The sequence below is a fragment of the Pan paniscus genome, chromosome 11 (assembly GCF_029289425.2).
Source record: "Pan paniscus chromosome 11, NHGRI_mPanPan1-v2.0_pri, whole genome shotgun sequence".
In the NCBI taxonomy this organism is placed as follows: domain Eukaryota; kingdom Metazoa; phylum Chordata; class Mammalia; order Primates; family Hominidae; genus Pan; species Pan paniscus.
The window spans coordinates 111312111-111334793 of record NC_073260.2 but is presented as its reverse complement, the minus strand read 5'-3'; the positions used below and the strand labels follow the sequence as shown (position 1 = coordinate 111334793).

The window sequence follows — 22683 nt, the reverse complement described above, 5'->3', positions numbered from 1 at the left end:
TTGATTTTCTGTCTGGATAATCTGTCTACTGCTGAAAGTAGGGTGCAGAAGTCCCCTGCAATTATCATATTATAGTAAATCTCTCCCTTCAGGTTTATTTTTTTAAATATATTTGGGTGCTCTGATGTTGGGTGTATATACATTTACAATTGTTATAACTGCTTGCTGTATTGACCTACTGATGCTTTTCTCATTAAATAATGACCTTGTCTTTTTATTTTTTTACTGTTCTTCACTTAGCCTATTTTATCTGACATAAGTATAGCCACTCCTGCTCTTCATTTTTGTTCCCATTTGCATGAAATTTCTCCATTACTTCGCTAGAAAGCAATATAGCAATAGTGGGGCTTCTTTGAATGTGGTGTTTCTTTTCTCTTGATGCTTTCAGTATTTTTTTTTTATTTTGCTAGTCTGATTATGATGTGCCTTGGGGATTTCCTCTTTGTATTGAATATAGTTGGTTACCTCTAAGCCTGTAGCTGGATGGTGTTGTCTTTCTCCAGATTTGAGAAATTTTCAGCTACTATTTCCTTAAATGTGCTTTCTAGGCCTTTTTCTCTCTGGTCTCCTTCAGGAGTTCCTATTACACAGAGGTTAGTTCACTTGATGGTATCCCATAATTCTCATAGGTCTCCTTCACTCTTTTAAATTCTTTTTTCTTTCTGCTCCTCTGATAGGGTTATTTCATATGGTCTATCTCCAAGCTCACTAAGTTTCTCTGTTTGATCAAATTTGCTTCAATCAAAACTTTCTAATGAGATTTTGGCTTACTGTATTATTTATTTCTAAGGTTTGTATCTTTTATTTATAAAAGATAAAAATAAAAGATACAAAGATAAAAATAAAAGATACAGTGAAACAAATTTCTCATTGTGATCCTGGATTATTTTTTAAATTTCATTTTGTTTTCTATCCATATTTTCCTGTGATTCCCTGAACCTCTTTGACAGGATTATTCTGAATTTTCTGTACAACATTTCATAGATCTTCAATTCTTCTGCGTCCCTTGCTGGAGGTTTGTTGGTTTCTTTTGGTAGTATCCTATTTCTCCATGTTTTCACAATCCTTGTATTTTTACATTGATGATGGTTCATTTGAGGAGTTGGCTACCTCTTCCAGTTTTTGCAAGTGCTCTTTGGTGGTGTTAGAGATTTACTACTTAGTATCAGAACTTAAATGCTGGGCTGTTGTTTTTTCCCATTCTGGGGAGGATTTACATGAGTACTGGAACTAAAACACTTCCCTGGAACTAACTCCTTGACTTGCTATTATTTCCTCTAGGGTAGGCTTACAGTGAGCACTGAAAATTAAACACTGCCCTAGAATTTTATTGTTGTCCTGCTATGGGTCTCCAGCCTGGGAGCTGGCACCAAAACTTAATCCCAACCTTTCAGTTGTTTCTAGGCCAGGAGATGGCTCCATGAGAGCACCAGGATTTTGTAGAAAATCCAACTAAGGACAGGATCTTCCCACAGATTGTACCCCAGAAGCACCATGGAACCAGCCAGTATCTTCAACATGGCGTACCCACTTATCAGAGTGCAGAATACCTGCCAAGATACATGCCAGTCACTGTGATCAGTGCCTCTGTCTTTGCTCCCAATTCACCCCAAGTGCTTTAGCCCTCCTGGAACTCCCAGTGGTTCATAGGAATGGGACCTAGGTGGATTTCCAGTGAAAGATTACCAGACCAGTGGAGAGACTGAATGTCTACCTCCAATTTCCTCCTCTCATCTTGGGAGCTGTGGGTCTAAAGAAATTCTCTTTGAATGGCGTTATGCCAGTGTGAGGAAGGGTGCAGCTCAGCCTAAAATTACCATTTATCTTATCAGTCATGGCTCCTCTCAATTCTGTAGGCCCAGGAAGTTTCTCTGCTTCTCCCTCTAGTTCTGGTGAACTCAGGGTGGTATTTTTGCCTTTGATAGTTTCCAGTTGTATGTATATAGGAAGAAGGATGTGGGAGGAACTTCTAATCTGCCATCTTGTTGATGTCACTCTTCAATTTACTGCATATTTTCAAATAGCCAGAGGAGCAAGATGTTGTACTGAATGTTCCCAACACAAAGAAAAAATAAATCTATGAGGTGATGGATATGCTAATGACTCTGATCTGACCATTATACATTGTATACATGTATGGAAATATCAGACTGTACCCCAAACATATGTACAATTATTATAGGTCAATTAAAAATAATAAAAGCAAATAAACAAATTCAGTACAGAGAGAAATAACTATGCAAGGATGAACACAGACTACAGGGAAGCTTTGAACTGATTCTGCAAGAGAAACAGGAGGGTCAGTTCAGAGTCCTATCTCTTTCCACACTTCCTTTTTCTAAGTCTGCTGTGTTTACACAGCTAGACAGTGATTTAAGCGGGTGAGATTATGAATGGAGAAAGTGGGGAATCGTGCTGCTGATAAAAACAGTCTGCAATTCATATTCAACCAACCTTTAGCAGAACAACTCTCCATTCTCACCTTCTCACAACTGCCCCAAGACTGGATTTCAGGCATATATTTAAAAATCATGAAGTCTAAACCTCTGATCTTGCTGGAAAGTCAAATGACTTGTCCAGGCTTGCACGATGTGTAAAATATCTGTGGAAGAGGCAATAATATCTTACCCCTTGTCTGAGGACTAGTACTAGGGCAGATGCATTAAAGTCACTTAGAGGTTTGTGCTTTATTTTGTTTAAAAAAGATTCTGGGACTCCTGATTCTAGGTCTATAGTCACCCCCATGTATCCTGCCACACACACACACACACACACACACACACACACACACACACAGAGAGAGAGAGAGAGAGGGATTTCTCATTAGCTACCTTCACCAAAGCAATATAGATGGTTCTGCGCCTTGGAGACGACTCCCACACCCATGCCCACTTAATAACGCAAGTATCATGCTCTAAACAATTTTACCCTTTCCTACAATTCCTGATATTCACTTTAGCCTAAATAATTTCTTTACTTATTAGTGTAAAAATGGCAGAATGTTATTAGTACAAGTGAACTCTATAGATCTAACTTCTGGAATATCTCTGCAAACATAAATATCCCTTTAAAATTGTAAAGCTCATTCAAAATTTTCAGCAGAAAACCCAATAATGAAGGAACAGATATGTTAAAAAACAACAAAGCTTCGGTATAAGTAAATTCACATGAAGGGAGGGAGATCAGTCTTGTATTCTGTTGAGTGAGTTAAAGTTACCAAGTACCTAAAGCAATCTGAAAGGTAAAGGAAGCACACAGCACAACAGAATAAAAAGAGGGCAGCAACACTCTGGCAAAACTATGTATTAAAATAATGCTACTGGCCAGGTATGGTGGCTCACATCTGTAATCCCAGCACTTTGGAAGGCCAAGGTGGGCAGATCACTTGAGGTCAGGAGTTTGAGAACAGCCTGGCCAACATGGCAAAATCTGTCTCTAATACGAATAATAATAATAATGCTACTCTAAATTTTTAAAAATAGCTTAATGGGTCCTAAGTTTATAGTGAGAGAATTCCCAGAAGGTATGATAATTTATCTGCAATTACCTTCCAAACCACTTCCCAATATTAAATCTTGGAACCCCTGAAAAATTAAGAAGTGATAAAAAGCCTCCCAAAATTGAATAGTCTCATTCCCAAGAGCTTATGTGTTAATGATTCTCCTGTGTTTATTTTTAAATACTTTATAATTTTATTACTGTTAGTTTATGTTGGCTGTATAGAAACAAAGAGATTAAATTAGAACCACACATACAACCAGTTAATTCCTAAGGAGTTCTGGTCAAATAAAAATATGGAAGTAAGAATAGATTGACTCAGCAAGAAAGTGTAAGTGAACGATAAACAAAAGTATAATTTAGCTATAAATGGAATGTTTTAATCCATAAGACCACTTAGTCACATTTATAAATAGGGATTTACAAACATCACTTTTTGAAATTTTTTTTAGTAACTTACAATATATCCATAGAGGCTTAATCACATTTGTAAAAATCATTTCTAAAAAAGAAAAATAATGAAGTACACAATAAGCTGGCGCTAGGTGTTTACCTTCTTCTTCAATTGGTAATATGTTGGTGTTTCTCGTCGAAGATAAAAAATCTTCATCTTTTTCATAATTTTCTTAAAGATAAAAATATTTTAGTAATTTTATCTTTAGTATAATCAAGTACTTGAATTTTTCTAAACCCAGTATATTTATTTGAACTCCTACATGAGAGTCTGTTTTTCAGAGATATACTTCTCAATAACTATATGTACTTAAAGGCAAGTTCTGTTAGTGGAAAAGAATACATTTCTCCTGTGATTTGCCCCTCTGTCTCTTACTAGTGCAATATGTATAAATGGCATAAATATCAGAATGGTCAACAATTTTAGAAATGAAACAGCACTTTTCAGCGAAAAGCCTGATTTCTACCAATAAACCCCTGAGCTACACAGGGGTTGCAGTAATTTGCAGACATATTCATGTACAAACAGCTTATGAATGACATTTCTAAATGTGGAATTAAAGTCGATTCCTTCAAGGAAAGGCTGGGCATTTAGAATTTTTATGAAGGTCACATAAATAATCCAGGCAGAAGAGCATCCCCCTAAAGTGAGAACATTGCAATGACATCCAGAAGTAAGGCAGAAACAGAAAGGTAAATGACTGCCTGTTTCCAACTGAGAAATGGTGACAATGAATAGGATAGAAAGAAATCTGCTCTATTCAGAAGCCTACTCCATAGTTTATAAACACATTGCTGGTTCCAGTCAATCCTGACTTTATTAAACTTCTTTACTCGCCTTGGTTTATAATGAATAGTTGAGGGTAAAAAGCATTCTGAATAATTAAGAACCATTCTGAAATAGTAAGTTACTTTGGAATTTAAAAAAAATTGGAGACAATATAAAGGTCTAACTAAAAACCAGATTAACCTAGGATTACCTTTGATTATGCTGGCATTAACAGGAGACAAATCTGCATCTTTTGTGACGTCTTCCCTTGACATGAGCTCGGCTTCCTGCTTCATTCCTCTCCTCATTAGTGTCAGAAGCACAGTTTGTCCTGTATGTCGCAATACCTCTACTGCTTGCTGATTAGTAAAACCCTGAAGGTTTGTGCCATCTACCTGTGATTAAAAAAAAAAAGCATGTTACATGTTAAATAAATGGATATTTGTATTACCAATTCACAAAATGTGTATGTATAGTTGTTAGTGTGAAAAGAATGGAGAATAAGTATTCACCTTATCAGGGAATTGACAGTAAGACCCTAATATCTCTTTGAAAACCAGTATTAACAGGAATGCACTACAATCATTTGAGAGGCTTCTGTTTATTTTAATAAAGATTCTGGGGTACCATATCCAGAAACTGAGTCACTAGTTCTAGGGTAGGACACAGGCTTCTATGCCTTTTTTTTCCCTTTTTGTTGAGACAGGGTCTCACTCTATTGCCCAGCCTGGAGTGCAGTGGTGCAATCATGGCTTCCTTCAATCTTAACCTCCTAGGCTCAAGCGATCCTCTCATCGCATCTTCCCAAGTAGCTGGGACCACATGCACACACCACCACACATGGCTATTTTTTTTTTTCTTTCTCACTCTGTCACCAGGCTGGAATGCAGTGGTGCGATCTCGGCTCATTGCAACCTCCACCTCCCAGGTGCAAGTGATTCTTCTGCCTCAGCCTCCCGAATAGCTGGGACTACAGGTGTGTGCCACCATGCCCAGCTAATTTTTGTATTTTTAGTAAAGACGGGGTTTGACCATGTTGGCCAGGATGGTCTCGATCTCTTGACCTCGTGATCTGCCCGCCTCGGCCTCCCAAAGTGCTGAGATTACAGGCGTGAGCCACTGCACCCGGCCTACTTTTTAAAAAAATTTGTAGAGATGGGGTCTCCCTATGTTGCTAAGGCTAGTCTTGAACTCCAGGGCTCAAGGGATCCTCCCACCTCAGCCTTCCAAAATGGTGAGTTTACAGATACAGGCCACTGTGCCCTACTTCTACTCCTTTCTAAATATGCTTTTATATTCCTCAGGTGATCTCAATGCACAGTTAAGTTTGGGAACCAGAACTATGCAGGATTAAAAGGTATAGAAGACAGTGATAAATGTGCTCACTGAGTGCACTGATGTATCACAAGGTCATATTTATATGGCCTTTCAAAAAAGAAAGAAAGAAAGTGTCCTATTTGTCTTTTCAGAAAAATACATTTGATTTTCCCCTTTTCACAAATGACAAAACATTCAAAAATGTCCCGGTGATCTTTCCAAAATATAGATATGATCATATCTCCCCAACCCTCTCTTCTACAGAAAACTCCTTAGGACAATGCTCCAAATTCTCAACGTGGCTTAGAATGGCCTGTGCCAACTGCTCCCACCTCCCACCAGCCCCAACCTCATCTCTCATGATGCTGTCCATTACTCTCCGCCCCTCAGCCACAGAGGGCTCACTTCCATTCCTCTGACTTGCAGTTCTCTCTTCAGCCATGGAGTCTCCGCAAGTCCTGTTACCTCAGCCTGGACTCTCTGGATAGCCCACTCTAGATCATGCTCTTTCTCAATAGCTTACTTAGAAAACACATATAATTGCTTTATATTTCAGTTCAATAGTTGTTTTCATAATAAACTACCTTGATGTCTTTGACTGCAGTCAAAGCCCCCTTTTACCCATTCTTCCTCATAGCATTTTTCAGAATTTTAATTTTACATTTTCTGCTATTATGCAGTTTATGACTATATACTCCAAGGACAGGCTCTGTATCATTTTTCCTTATAGTAGTGTCATCAAAACATGGTGCTGTCCATACTATAGATATTAAAATATAGAGCCATTGGCTCATAGGTCAAAAACTTATTTGTAAAGCAAATCATATTCTGAGGTAGATAAATATAAATTTTAACAACACGTTGTTTAATTCATAAAATCACAGCAAAAACAATTTGAAAAAGCAGAGCAATAAATTTAATGCTGAAATTCAAAGTCATTAATATTCCTTAGAATTGCAAAATGACTATAAAATGACTGTACGTGTAATGCTTTTCCAAGCATAGTGGGGCCATATTAGGCACTCAAATGTTTACTAAGTTAGAAAAGATCTGGATTTTATAATCTAAATCTTGTAATTCAGATGTTTACTAACTTAGTAAATATGTGAAAATTATAAGATCTAGATCAAGGCTGGGCGCAGTGGCTAATGCCTAGTAATCCCAGCACTTTGGGAGGCTGAGGCAGAAGGACTGCTTGAGCCCAACAGTTTGAGGCCAGCCTGGGCAACATGCTGAAACCCTGTCTCTATAAAAAACAGAAAAATTACCCAGGCGTATTGGCACATGATTGTAATCCCATCTACTCAGGAGGCTGAGTTGAGAGGATCACTTAAGCCCAGAAGGTTCAAAAGGCTGCAGTGAGCCATGATCATGCCAGTGCATTCCAGCCTGGGCATCAGAGTGAGACCCTGTCTTACATAAATAAATATTTTTTTTAAAAAAGACCTAGATCAGTTGTCTCCAAGATGGAGTACCCTTACTGCAAAGGTTTCTGAAAGAATATAATAAAACCTCTAAATAAACATTTTAAAAACTCATTTGCTTTGTAAATATGTGTATATGTAGGTGTGTATATATGTAATTATGTATATGTACACATATGTAAACAGCATATAATGTCTAAGTTTATATAGGATATATATATAATATATATAACAACAATATATATGAATATATAGTGAGGAAGAAAGAGGGAAAATGAGTAGTTATTTTTACTAGAGGGAATATTCAATCAAAAATCCAGAAACCTCTGATCTAGATGAAAATCTCATACTCTGTCAGTTCCTTAAACCTTCTATGATACTTCTGAGCTAGATGGTGACTTGAACATAAGTATCTGGCTCTGTTCTTTCTCCCTATCTCCACCCTGCTGATTCCCTGTTAGAAAAACTAACAAAATAGAACAGAGAAAACACTGCAACAAAACTGGAAACCAAAGAAGCACCAAGGTCCTTAGACCAGCAACTTGGAGGAATTTCTACTAGAATTGGTCTGCGCATGGCCAGATCAAAGGCAGGCCAACTGAATCTCTGTATGTGTGGGAATAGCCTGTCTGGTCTGTAAGAAGAAACTTCAGCAAAAAACAAAAAACACCCTCTCATTAAATGAGGCAGTCAGATGGTATATGTGGATCCTAACCAGTAACTCCAAGAAACACACCAAGTACTAAAAGCCATACTAAGCTGGGTTGTATGTAATAGCACAGAATTACTTTATTTGTAATAAAAATTACCTTAACCACACGTGTGCATACAAGCACACACACAACTCCAAATAACTCCTGGCTATCAGAGCAAACACAGAAAACAAAAACAGGCAAAATCCCCCAGTGTGATCCTCTACCACTGGTTTCCTCTTCATTTTGTTAATCTACAAATGAATCAAGTGAAGCTACACTAAATTTAAACTTTCCCCTTCCCTGTCACTTTGTCAATTCCTAAATCATCTGGAAAAAAACCATACAATCTGCAGCAGAACCCATCTCAACTTCTATCTGTATAAGCCCAGTTATTTTTGAGAATGACCAAGGGTCATGGAATGTGAAATAAGATATCACGGTCCAAAAGCAGGTTGCACACTGAAGATCGGTGCATGTATCTTCCTATGAAGTTGTTATTGCAGTGAACAGGAAAAAAGATATTTCCTGAAACTTACTATCAAAATAGTTCACATTTCCTTGTATTTATGGAAGCAGGAATTACAAAGAAGAAACAAGTATCTACCCCCCAAAAAAAAGAAAAAGAAAACTTACAATGAAGGCAGTCAACAAGATTTTAAGTACTGCAAAAACAAAGTCCAGGTCATGCATGCAATTTTCCCATAGCTCAGAGGAAAAGAATAAACCGATAAAAAATGATCAGAAACAAGGCTGGAGACTCATAGGCTGATCTAGGAAATCCAACACACTAATAAAAGAAATTATAAGGAGAAGATGATAAATGAGGGGGAAAAAATCAAAGAAAGGATTAGGGAGAAGGGAAACTTACCCAACTCTACAAATCAAAAAGGCACATGAAAAAACAGAAAATGATGAGAAATTACAAAAAAAAAAAAACTCACATCTGAATGTATCCTGGTAAAATTCTTATATTTCAAAGATAAAAAGAAAAAAGATCTACCAGCCTCTAGGCAGCAAAGAGAGAGACTAGGTTATCTGTACAATTGTGGAAAAGAAATTACAAACCAAGAATCTTATACTTAGTGTGATGTATGAGAAAACAGAAATTGTGCTTGAGATGCTATGATTATTAATATCCTATACCAAAGCAAGTTGTAAAAAGGGCCACCAAGCGGAAATTTAAACTAGGTGGTAAAGAACTACAATTCACACACATTCAAGGCATAAAAGAGCTAAGTGTTGTTAAATGTTAAGAAAAACTTAAGAGGAAGTTTTTTTTTTTTAAGAGGAAAGAATGCTATATACCCTACCCACCCAGGTATTTCCCCCTTGACTTCAAGTCCAAAGTCACCTGCAGAAGAGGCAATGCAGCAGATTGTGTCTAATGCCATCAGGAGGATAAGGAAGAGGTTGTTTAGCTGCTTTGACAGTGGAGCCAGAGGAAACTTCTGTTATGTTGGGAGCTGCTCGCCTCCCTGACTTTGTCTGGGCATAGACCACACAGGAGTGAGCCAGGCTCAAGTCATTTTGAAACCTACTACAGGACTCCAAGGGAATGATGGGACTCAAAAGAGACAATCTATGAAACAGACTGCGGAGAAATCAGGGGCCAGTGGGAAGAAGAGTCAGCTACATTAAAAATCCATCATCTGTTATTCATGGAAAATTAAGCCAAATATATATACCTCCATTGGAATCTTCCAAGAGCCCAAGAAGAAACCCTCAGAGATAGTCAGTTCTGAACATCTGCCAGGCTCACTTAGCACAAAGCCATCTTTCAGCAGTCAGACAAAATGCCCCTTCCTTCTTCCTTCTCTTCTCTCAACTTTTACACCATAAAAGCCAAAATAAGGTGTGGGCAGAAAAGAAAAATTAGGCGGAGAGAGACAGACTGAGTGATATACCCTCTATCTCTAGGTAAGCCATCAGTTCATAGTGGGCTTCTAATATGCCAGAGGGTTCATTTGAAATTAGACTATTATTTAGTATGGGAAAAATTTTATTACTAATTTGCAACTGTGTCTGATTATTTTGATTGGCCACAGGATAACTTACTCTACAAGAATACCCCAAGACATGAAGACTTGCCTAAGAGTTCTTCTAGGGGAAAGGGAAGAACCTTCCCCATTAAAAATTAAAAGGGGCTTTGGGAGGCCGAGGCGGGCGGATCACAAGGTCAGGAGATCGAGACCATCCTGGCTAACACGGTGAAACCCCGTCTCTACTAAAAATACAAAAAATTAGCCGGGCGTGGTGGCGGGCGCCTGTAGTCCCAGCTACTCGGGAGGCTGAGGCAGGAGAATGGCGTGAACCCGGGAGGCGGAGCTTGCAGTGAGCCGAGATCGCGCCACTGCACTCCAGCCTGGGCGACTGAGCGAGACTCCGTCTCAAAAAAAAAAAAAAAAAATTAAAAGGGGCAGTTGATGACAAAATTTTTTAAGTTAAGATTATACCTAATAAATCCTCTTTGTCCAACATATTTGTTATCACCAACTAGTCAAAATATAAGAAGTCAACACAAGAGGTTCTCAGAGACAAAAAGTTTAGAAAGTCCACTAAAACATTCTCTTTCTCTAAAGTTTACTCAAAACACTCCAGCCAAATGAGTTTAATTGGATTTAAAATTCAAACTAAGAAATCTGTAGTATACAAGATACAGTGCTGAGCAACAAAATAAGTAAAATTCAAATCTAAATAATAGTATTACAGCAACAAAATAGAATTTAAATGTTTCATGTCCTTAAAAGAAATATAAGGTAGTATGTAATAATCTGTCTGTAACAACAAACTGTAAACAACATAACGATCCATGATTAAGCCTGCTTCAATATATCACAACAGACCTACATGTGCTTTCCCAGGTAAATTTTTAAGTAAAATAAAAAGGTATAGGCAAACATAATATGATGCTATTTAAATATACATACATAGAATTTTTCTAAATTTTAAACCATAAACTATTATTAGTGGCTATTATGAGTGGTTTCTATGAGAAGGCTTTTTAACCATGTTCAAATTTTATATTCTTTAAACCTTAAAGACAAAAATTAATGTAAAATAAATGAACACGTTATTTACTCTCACAGTAATAAAGGAAAAAAATGGCAAAAATCTCCATGTTGGGGCTCCATGAAAATTCATAAAATGCATAGAACTTTAGGCTGTTTTTTATCTGCAAAAAATTTTTATTGTTCAATTCTATCTAAAAGTGAAGTTTTATTTAGAAAAATCTAATGTGTATGATTTTGTTTATTTAATAACAACTTAAAATATGTTTAAAAAATGTGTTTTTTTCCTTTATCTTCTGAACCTGATGACTTGGATTTTAAAATGTATTCCTTACTCAAATGACAGAGAATAATACTAGCACAGAAGAAACTGCTATAATGGAACAGTCATGAACTTTTAAACCTAGACTTCTGTTCAAATGTCTTAGTTACCTTCATCTGTATTATGGAAATAAGATCTATTTTCCAAGAATTATACCACATGGCACTTTGTACTGGGAAGATACTCAGAAGCTGGTTATTAAAAGAGTAAAGAAGTGAGTAATAAACATAAAAATCTCCAAGGCTTTTGTGGGAGAGGTTTTTGTTCAATATAATCACACCCATGCTACATATGAGCCAAAGTCACGAAGCCTAAGGGGTCCTGGTTAGCTCTGGTTCCCCTTTATCACAAGAGAGTCAAGAAGTCAGTTCAGAACCCATGGTACCACAGAGAAGAGTGCAGTAGAACTAGGTAGTATAATGGCAGCAAATTGCCTATGTGCTATCTCATGAAAAGAAGAGATCCAGGCCAGGTGCGCTGGCTCATACCTGTAATCACAGCACTTTGGTAGGCAGAGGCGAGAGGATCTGTCAAGCCCAGGAGTTCAAGACCACCTGGTCAAGGTTTAAAAAAAAAAAAAAAAAAAAAAAAGAAGAGAGCCAACATCCTCGTAGTGTGCACTGCAGACACTGCAATTAACAGCAACAATTACAGGGGAGAAATACTAGTTGGAACAACTTACAAAATCTGGCCCCTGAGCATACTCAACCTAGGTTGCCAGGGCCTCCTCCAACATATCCTATACGTATAAAGAGAGAACTTCAATCTATGAACACAGTCACAGAAAACCAAAGGCAACGTTTGACACTTTTCCTTATTTATATGCTTATTTAATAATTTTTATCAATTATAATTTCCTACTGCTTTTAGCATATTGAATATCAAACTAAAAAGAATGAGTGTTTTTATCTAATGACAAGTTTGTTCAACTTTTTGAAAAAACAACAGACTCCTTTTGTCAAATAGTCAAATTATTTAAAGAATACCAGCATATGAAATGGGAAAAATGGAGACATTCAGTCTATTCCTTGTCGCTGTAATGCCTACAGTGAAACCCTGTTGACCCAGGGGTCCACAGAACACAATGTGTAAAACAAGAACCTTATAACAAAATATTTTTAAGTTACAAAATAAGTCTTCAAAATAGTAAGAAATAATTTCTTAATCTCATCACTTCAACAACTACAAAATAAAAATAGATTATACTCCTAATAGCTGCTGTCAAAACAAAAATCGAACAAATAACAAAGACTGCAGTTGTGAAAATGCAACTGGATGTGAAGAACATTACTGCAAATATCTCAAAAGTCCACAAGATGGTGATATTTAGTAAAAAATTAATACATGTTCAAAAGCATTGCATGATGTTCTCCAGGAATTTAAAATGCTTATATCTTTGAAGTAAAAGAATGTTTGCTAAAAATTAAAAATCAGATTATTGATGAGTGAAGTCAAGTGATTTTATTGAAAGCAAGAAAACAATTCAGAGAAAAGATTCTTCCACCTTTGCATCAACAATTTCCTTCATCACTGACCTTGCCTAAGAGGAATTATATTTGAGATTCCACTTATATAAGAATGAAGATAATGACAAATTTAGGGGGAAGTTATCATGAGACTCTTTCAATGATAGGCCCTCAATAAATAATATCTGCTTAATTATTAAACTGCTATCAGATATCTGCTATCAGATATTGTCAATAAAATACTCATTTGATTTTCCTGAATATCACACAAGAGAAGTTTCCTTATCCCAACTTTGTAAGTGAAGAAACTGAATCAGGGCATTTGGTAACTGGTAAAACACAGAATTATCATAAGATTCAGCAATTCCACTCCTAAGTATACACCCAAGAAAAATGAAAACATATATGTACATAAAAGCTTGTACATGAATGTTCACAGCAGCATTATTCATAACAGCTAAAAAGTAGAAACAACCCAAATGTCCATCAATTGATGAATGGGTAAATAAAATATGGTATATCCATATAAAGGAATATTATTCAGCAATAAAGGGAAATGAAGACTGAAACATGCTACAATACAGATGAAACTTGAAAGCATTATGCTAAGTGAAAGGAGTCAGTCACAAAGAACCACATCTTGTATGATTCCATTTACAGGAAATATCCAGAATAGGCAAATCCATAGAGACAGAAAGTAGATTGGTGGTTGCCCAGGACTGGGAGAATGGGGGAGAAAGTGACTGCTAAGGGGTACTGAAAATGTTTTTAGGGTACTGAAAAATGTTCTAAAATTCACCACGGTAATGAATGCACAACTCTGTGAATATACTAAAAGCTACTGCACTGTTCATTTTAAATGGGTGAATTGTATGGTGTGTGAATTACATTTCAATCAAGCTTATTTTTAAAAAAGTTTTCTAATTGATTAATATAGATTACTTAGGAGAAAAAAGAGTAAATTAGCTATGCTTTCAATTTGTAATTCAGCATCAGATATGGATTTAGACTCCGTATGTATTCCTTCTGTCTTTCACTTTCCCTCAAAACAAAAACATGTACAGTAATTCATTTACATTGTATGGTAAAATGGAGATACACAGAGAAAGCTCACTTCAGGCATATAGCCAGATGAGGTGGCAAGCACAACTTGATCTTTAGTGTAGATCTGAAGAGGTGAACAGGTGTAGGTAGGAGTTTCACAGAACAAAACCCAAGAAGACTCACAGAGTTATAATGTGGACTTAAAGGGAGAGATAAAGGACTCCTCTATTTTTTAAAATCGTGGTAGAAAAACACAATATTTACCATCTTACCCATTTTGAATAGTACAATTCAATAGTGCTAAGTATATTCACATCATTGTGCAACAAGTCTCCAGAATTTTTTCATCTTGCAGAACTGCAGAAATATACCTATTGAACAACTCCTCATTTCCCCTCTCCCCAGTCCCTGGGAGCCACTATTCTACTTTGTGTTTCTATAAGTCTATTTTAGATACTTCATATCAGTGAAATCATACAGTATTTGTCTTTTTGTGACTTATTTCACTTAGCATAATGTCCTCAAGGTTTTTCAGTGCTGAAGCATGTGATAAGATTTCCTTATTTTTAAAGACTGAATAACATTCTATTGGATATATATATATCACATTTTGATATATATATCAATATGTGTGTATATATAGCAATATGTGTCTATATATCTATATATGTCAACATATATATCAATATATGTGTATATATGATATATATATATATCACATTTTGTTTATCCATTCATGGATATTTGGGTTGCTTCCATGTCGTGGCGAGTGTGAATAATATTGCTATGAATAAGGACTCCTCTACCTTAATATCCTACTTTCTCACTATTATTAAGATTCTAAGGGAACAACAGAAACTTAAGCATAAACAAATACCTAATAAGATAAATCAGCATTCCCTCAAGATGTCTTTCAAAGAATATGAATATATGTTTGGAAAAATAAAGACCTCACAATTACAAAAGTTTAGTAAACACTAAGGTAAAACAGATAAACAGGTTTCTCTATTGCAGATTTTTTTTTTTTTTTGTCTTTTTTTAGAGGCAAGATCTCATTCTGCTGCCCAGGCTGGAGTGCAGTGGTGCAATCATAGCTCACTATAGCCTTGAACTCCCAGACTCAAGGAATCCTCCCACCTTGGCCTCCCAAGTAGCTGGGACTACAGGCAGACAACATCATGCCCAGCAATTCAGCAATTTGTTTTCTGTTTTTTCTTTTTTTTTTTTTTTTTAGAGATAGGATCTGCCTGTGTTGGGATTACAGGCATGAGCCACCAGCTCAGTGAAGACGCCCAGCTGTCTTCAATTTTTCTATGTGCACTGTGAATTCATACAAGACTATATTGTAGGCAGTTTTCCCTTAAACTTATTTGATAAGGAAGTTTTGTTGCAGGGTCTCTTGAATTCCTGTTTCAGGCTGCAGTCTGGGGAGTCCGGTATCAACTGAACACTGAAATTAAAGTTGGGCTCTTCTGTACAGTGCCTTGAATAGCCATGTTTAAAACACATTGATGTTACAACGATAACAATGATAGCTTGAACTAATTACAAGAAGCTAGTTTTTTTGTTTTTTTTTTTCATTCTTATATATCCTCAGGGCTGAAAGCAGCCGCGGCCATAAAGCCAACAATAACAGTATCATTCTGCTGATTAAAAAAAAAAACAATGCAGGCATCCCTAATTCATATTCCAATACCCTAAAGGTACTGGACATCTGGTCTCTACCTTTGGAGTATCTGCAAGGAAAGTTTAAGTGTAATATTAATGTAATAAATTCATTACAACCAGAAATTAGATATATCAGGAATTATTCAAGAAGGAAGTCTCCCGTTTGGAACTGAGATGAGTAAAGCTTATATCCAATGCCCTTATTTTACTTCCACAAAATAACAGAAAGGGTAATTGTAATAATAGCCTCAAGTCACCAAAAAAGCTTAAATTAGTACAGAGTTAACTCTAGCTCTCAAAACTAAGTAAATTAGGAGAATACAATTCTCAACCATGAAAATTAACAAAGCTATTGTTAAATGTGTAACTTACTGCTATAATTTGGTCTCCAATTTGGATTCTTCCATCATGCTCAACGGCACTGCTTTTTGTAATGCTCTTTACAAAGATTCCTGAAGGTTCTAAGATTAGAAATAGTTTATTTTTCACAATTTTCAAAGCACATTCAAAGAATATCCATCTTCGATTCTCCAACTATAAAGCTCTAATTCAGAATAAATACGTATCATCTAGTAGAAACACAGGCTAAAGAATAAGTTAATTGTTTTGTCTCTCTTAAATACAATATAAGAGTCACCTACACTAAATTATTCCTAAGGAAGTTTTCAACCAGTTTATCTAACAATCTGAAACATGTAATATCAACTCAATATTTTATAAGAGATAGATATCAGAGGTAATTGTCAAGTTTAAAAGAATACTTAATGTTTAAAATTACCCAATTTTTTATCTCCAATGTAGCCAGCAATGGTAATTCCTAATCCTTGGACATTTTTAGTGAGTTCTACATCAAATGTCTCACTTTCTTCACCTTTCTGAGTAGAAGCATCAACCTAAAATAAAATCAATAAATATACAGTGAAATAATACGTAAAAAAAAACAAAAAACAAAAAACAAACAAACAAACAAAAAAACCATGATAAAATAAAGCCACAGGCCTACTTTAATTCTCTAGCAAAGAATTATAGCAGAGACGATTCCTTTAATCCTGAAAACAGGGATAGGCATCATCATATTTTTGCTCAGAAAGGGATATCAGGAATAAGGTTGAACCTTCCCTTATCAGAGAATACATTATTGTTTGTGTACAATAAATTTTAAATCAAACAGGTTTTTTTTAGCAAATTCTATTTTCAGAGATGGCTCATCTTAATTTCTGGAGAAGTCAGGATGCAGTACATCTGAAAGAACTAATGTTATGAATTCAGATCAACAAGTTAAATCTAGCTTTGCCACTTCATCTGGAAAGAAAATATCACTTTGGTCAACTGTCTATCAGGAAAAGAATAACAACAACTAGACCAGCTACCATTTATTGAGCAGTTTGTGTGTAACTCAGAATTAAGACTCTACATGTCTTAATTCATTATTCCTCATAATTCCTCATAATTCAGCATCCTGAATGATAACTGAAAGTGGGTTTCTCAGATGCCACCTTCTCTAATGTGTAGAGTTGTTACAAATTCTATGTTGGACTGAAGAGCAAGTCTCCCTAAAATTAAGCATTAGTTGATTGGTACAATATATCATCAATAAGCTATTGGTACTATGTATTAGCATGGTGTCAGCAGATCCTACAGAGAACCTTAAGAAGAGGACAAAAAAATCAAAGCTATAGATTCTAATGGACAGTCAGGTTGGGGCTAGCTGATGTTTTCTAATTTCTTTAAACAAACTCTGACAGTCCACTTAAATGAGATATAATTTTACAGTAAAGTTTGATTTATTTTTTTCATTGCACATAATTATCTGTGCAAACTTAGCAAAAGTTTAAAGTTTAGATAATTACAAGAAAATGACAGGATGAAATCTGCTTCAATTGAAACAAATGTGTTTTCTATTTTTAATAAGACTTATGCGAGTGCTATTTTAGAGAGTGGCAATTTGACTATCGAATGGTTTTAAAAGGGGCACAAGCTTCAGAAATGATGATATGCACAGAACAGATATTTTTCTAAGCTTTCAATTACATCAAGTGGTTTTCGGTATTGCATTCATTTATATATCGCTGAATAAAATGTTTTGTTTACCATAAAAGAATGCCATTTAAACACTTTCATAAACAAGCATTCTTTACTTCTTTCTCTTTGCAAAAAATAGCAACCAAATTCAATCCTAAAAACAACAGAATCATGGAAATTACAAGTGTTCTAATAAAGTTTTAAAGGGCTTGTGGAGGAGGTTAGGATATTAAAAAAGAATTTGTAGCAACTGCTTAGAAAAAACTTTAATAGAACAAAACATAGATTTTTTTACATCTATGGGAAAAGAATATAGGACTTGTATTTACTATAAGGCTTATCTAGAAACTGGGTGTAATTCTTAAATATTTAAGAGATTTCTGGATAAATTATTTTGTTGATATTTATCCTCTGTAGTCTTGCGACCTGTAAATCTGCTGAGATGCCCACTACTTTCCAATAATTTTGAAATTCTCTAGCTTTTTTCATATCAAGTTGACAAGGATGGAATGCTATGCATATGAATAAAGTTTTTGTTATAACACCAAAAGAATAACTTTTGTTTAAAAAATTATATAACTGGGTCAGAATAATGACTACTTATTACAAATCTGGTAACAGTTCTAAGACATACTTTAAAACAATAACACTAAAAGGTTTTAGTAAGCCTTATTCATACTCACCAAGCCTGCCCCCACTCCTCAACCTCGACACATTCAAAACAAAAACAAAAATATTAATGGGAAGGCTGATGAAAGAGAATGATTAGAACTATGACCCACCTTACAGAGAGTCTTCGAACTGAGAAAAAGACAGAATTAAACATTTTAGGTATCAGTACCAAATAATTTTTAAACTTTTACCCATACTTTAAAACATTATCCTCATAAATATGCTGCTTAAATAAAAATGTAAAATAATCTAGCATGTTTAAGCAACCTATTTTTCATTTGTTTTACACATTATTCCTGATTAATAAAATATCATTAGTGCTAAAGCATCCCTACATTTGAATTTCATTCCATTCTTTAGCACTAATATAGGAACATTAGTAAGTCTAGTTTCTAAGTAAACATCACTGTCGTCATCTAAGTGTTATTTCTCTGACTTTCACATTAACTACTCTTAACTACTTACCCGCAACTCTGGTGTTGAAGTTGGGGATGAGGAGAGGGTGATGCCCAAAGCAGTGGGTGCTGTACGTTCTTCTATGGCACCTCTTGCAATCATCAACTTAACTCTATTTCCACATTGCCTAAGGACTTGTGCTACTTGCTCACTGCTCATTCCTGCTAGATCTGTGTCACCAATCTTTAGAATGTGGTCTCCACTGCATAAACGCCCATGCTGAGTAAAACAATATTGAATAATTAGACTATTATTATTTTAACTGCAACAGATAAATCCTAAATGAGAAGAAGGGATTAATTTTAAAAAAGCAATAATATGAGTTACCAATCAGGACATAAAATAAAACACATGGTTATAATATTAACTGTCTTTTGAAACATCCTAGCATCACTCAGTGTGATGCAATAAATGAAATTCGCATATAGTTTTTAAATCAATAGTTCATATGAACTTTTCATTTTGACTTCTACCTACCAAGAGTTCATATGAACTTTTCACTTTGATTTCTACCTAAATGCCTTTTTGTGAATTTTTTGGAGGGAAAGAAGAAAATGCCCTTAAGCAAAGTTGTATATAAATCACCATGCAAATATATATTACCTAAAATGTGGTATAAACCACAAGAAAGCATTATATTAATATCACAACTTTCTGCCTGGCTATTTCTATTATAAATGTCCCAAAAGAACTCATGTGCAGGTGAAATACTTGTGAAGTGAAAATTCAGAAAGATGTGAGGAGTGAAAAGCAGTCTTATGAGCCTCCATACACATGCAGTCCATTAACTTTCTGCAATGATGGAACTCTTCTGCACTACTCAATACAATAGCTACGGAGATCTTGAAATGTGGCTAGTCCACCTGAGAAGCTGAACTTGTAATTTCATTTAATTTTAATTAACTTAAATTTTAATTTTAAAGATGATATGCAGACAGCTACAATATTGAAGAGTGCAGCTCCATATTGAAGATAAAGCATGTAAATATCACATGCTAGTCAACGAGAGACATTTCATTTGATGCTGCTAGATGCTAACTAATGTTTAAAAGGAAGAAAAATTTGCATACTATTATATTACCGTTAACACCCCTACTGACAAGGTTGCCATTAAACAGGAATTTCATTTATGAATACAGGAAATATTTGATGAACTGGACTTCCTACTTTAAGTTCAAACACACATGTATAAACAACCACTTTATTTTTTAAAAAGTTATAATCAAGGCAAAACTTACTTAAACCAGTAAGCCTTATCAAATTAAGATATAAATCATAACAAATGTGTTAAATCTTTTCTCACATATATTGCAACAATGTCACATATCATAAATGGTAATGCCTCAATAAACTACTCAAGTGATAAAAAACAGGCTGTGTTTCATATACAAAGATGATACCAATGACCCATCACTAAAGGAACAAGGTGAATGTTGTTTTTTTGCCTGAATAAAAAAGTATATTTTCCCACAATACCCTGTGACTATAAAACAGCTGACTAGGTATATAAATACGAATTATGACTATAAAACAAATAGTAGCTACCTCCACAATTATCAAATTCATAACCTTGGCTTTAGTCTGAGGTTCAGAAGTGTTAAACTCATTGTCTAAAACTATAACTTAAGATTACTGTCCCTTTTCAAAGGTACTGTCCCTAGGTCTAAGACAACATTTTAGGGACACTCAATAAAACGAAAGATTCTAACTCAATTTCTTTGGCATCATTTAAGGCCAAAGTTTCTTCTTTCCAACAAAAAAATGTAAAAGATGTACCCATATTATTTGATAAAATAGCATAAAAGATCTATTGATGTAGCCTACCTGATCAGCTACTCCTCCAGGCAGAATGGTTTTTACTATCACACCAGTTGCTTTTCCTCCTATGATGCCAAATCCCAAACCAGATCCATCATTCACCAATTCAATTGTTTCCATGTGTTGCCAGTGAACCTACAAACAAAGCTCATATATGAATTTGTAGAAATTTACAAAGCACTAACATTTTACATTACAGTAGAAATTTTTGCGATTATTTTGTTAATATTAAATAATTAAATTCAGACATAATAATGAGTCCTAACAATGTCCCTTTCATTTGGTATACTTCCCTTTCAACAGAATGTAAGTGCCATTGACAGAATCGTTCTTGAAATTATCAATATATCATCATAATGATTTCACTTCAACAGTTAAAGACAGGCATTGATTTGCAAGATCTTTTGTAGAACTTCTTAAAAAAAAAGAAAAAGTTCAAAGAAAAAAAAAGGTCACATGTTAAGAATGTCTTCTGCATAATCCTGCCTTGAGGCAGGATTCCAAATTAGATGACTTCTTAAAAGTTACTGACAGCTAACTCTAACAATATAATTGTATAATTTTTAAAGCAAAATCAAGATTGTATCTGTCTACAGATAAAGTCAATTTTGTTAAAGGACTACATTTTTCATTTTTAAGGAATGCTGTCAAAGGACAAAACTACACAAAGAAAATTAATTGTTGTTTTAGAACTTAGAAGCTTTATCATGCTTAAAGAACAAATATTCCAGGCTGGGGAAAAATAAAAGAATAGTCAGACAAAAACTCAAGAAGTGCAAAGACCCTACATAAATTAGAAACTTGGAGATAACCAAAAACAACTTGAAAAATACGTTCTGTTCCTTTTGAAAATTTTAGGTACTCACCGGATTAGAGTGAGCTGAAATTGTGCTGGCTGCAGATGGAGAACGGGAAACTATGGGGCTGACAAGCTGAGGCAATGAGCCTCTGGCAATAACTAGCTGGACAGTATCTTTGGCTTTCTGCAGGATGCTGATAGCCTGCTGATGTGTAATTGTCTGATCAAGAGCCTGTCCATTGATAGCAAGAATTTGATCAGTTTCTTTCAATCTTCCATCTCTATCAAGGATGCAAAAGGGGATAAAAGACAATCTGAGAGTTCTCAAGGAAATGACAGCTTCTTTGGCATGTATGTTCAAGTCATTTTTAATCCTATTTTTAATTCCCATACTCTAAGCTTTTTCCTGCAGTTCTACTTTAAAAAAAATATACGCCTTGGCTGCAGGTCATCAACTCTCGTAAGGTTATTCCACTGCTACTCCTACTCAACCCCTCCCATATAAAAGTACTCTTTATTTCAGCTACCTATTCAGCCTACATTACATCTTGGATATTCTCATCTTCTAAAAATGAAAGTGGATATATCTATACAGTTGGCCTTGTGTATCCATGGGTTCCACATCCATAGATTAGATCCCCAACTGGGGATCACATCCATTGATTAGATCCCCAACTGGGGATCAAATATACTCAAAAAAAATAATGCCACAACAATAAAAAAATCACACAAATTTTAAAAATACAATATGACTACTAATGTTTACATAGGATTTGCACTGTGTTAGGCATTATAAGTTAAAGATGATTTAAAATATATGGGAGAATGTGCACAGGCTATATACCAATACTATACCACTTTATATAAGGGACTTGAGCATCTGCAGATTTTAGTACCCGCAGGAGTCCTGGAACCAATTCCCCATGGATACTGAGGGACAACTATATTAAATTATTGCTTTGGGTATATAAAAAAAATGCAGCTCGAATTATTATGGGTCATTTCTAGCATGGTAATTTTAAAAATCTAATCAAAAAGAGCCCATTTAATTAACAATGAAAATAATGTTATCCTCAAATTTTTCTTTCCTTATCAAAACTTGAGTTATGACTATATCTAAAAGCTACTCTCATTTCAAAGAACCTGCTATTTTATCACAACAATATTAATGACTTCTAAAAACTGGTTAATAACAGATTATGTTCAATTTTTTGTTTCCATTCATTATTATTTTTCTAAATTCCTGCATAGT

At 35.1% G+C, this 22683-nt stretch overlaps 1 protein-coding gene across 34 annotated transcripts in view; it reads right to left on the bottom strand.

The window, feature by feature from the left end:
* Positions 1-22683, bottom strand: part of MPDZ (multiple PDZ domain crumbs cell polarity complex component) — a 176497-nt gene that overhangs the window by 95373 nt on the left and 58441 nt on the right. For all 34 annotated transcript variants that reach the window (XM_034967135.3, XM_034967137.3, XM_057298754.2 and 31 more), the window contains 7 exons: positions 21499-21712; positions 20639-20767; positions 18824-19033; positions 16443-16557; positions 16037-16125; positions 4932-5115; positions 4052-4123 (listed from right to left, as the gene is read on the bottom strand). In XM_034967135.3, coding sequence (XP_034823026.1) covers positions 4052-4123; positions 4932-5115; positions 16037-16125; positions 16443-16557; positions 18824-19033; positions 20639-20767; positions 21499-21712 — 1013 coding nt within the window. The remainder of the gene's footprint in view (positions 1-4051; positions 4124-4931; positions 5116-16036; positions 16126-16442; positions 16558-18823; positions 19034-20638; positions 20768-21498; positions 21713-22683) is intronic.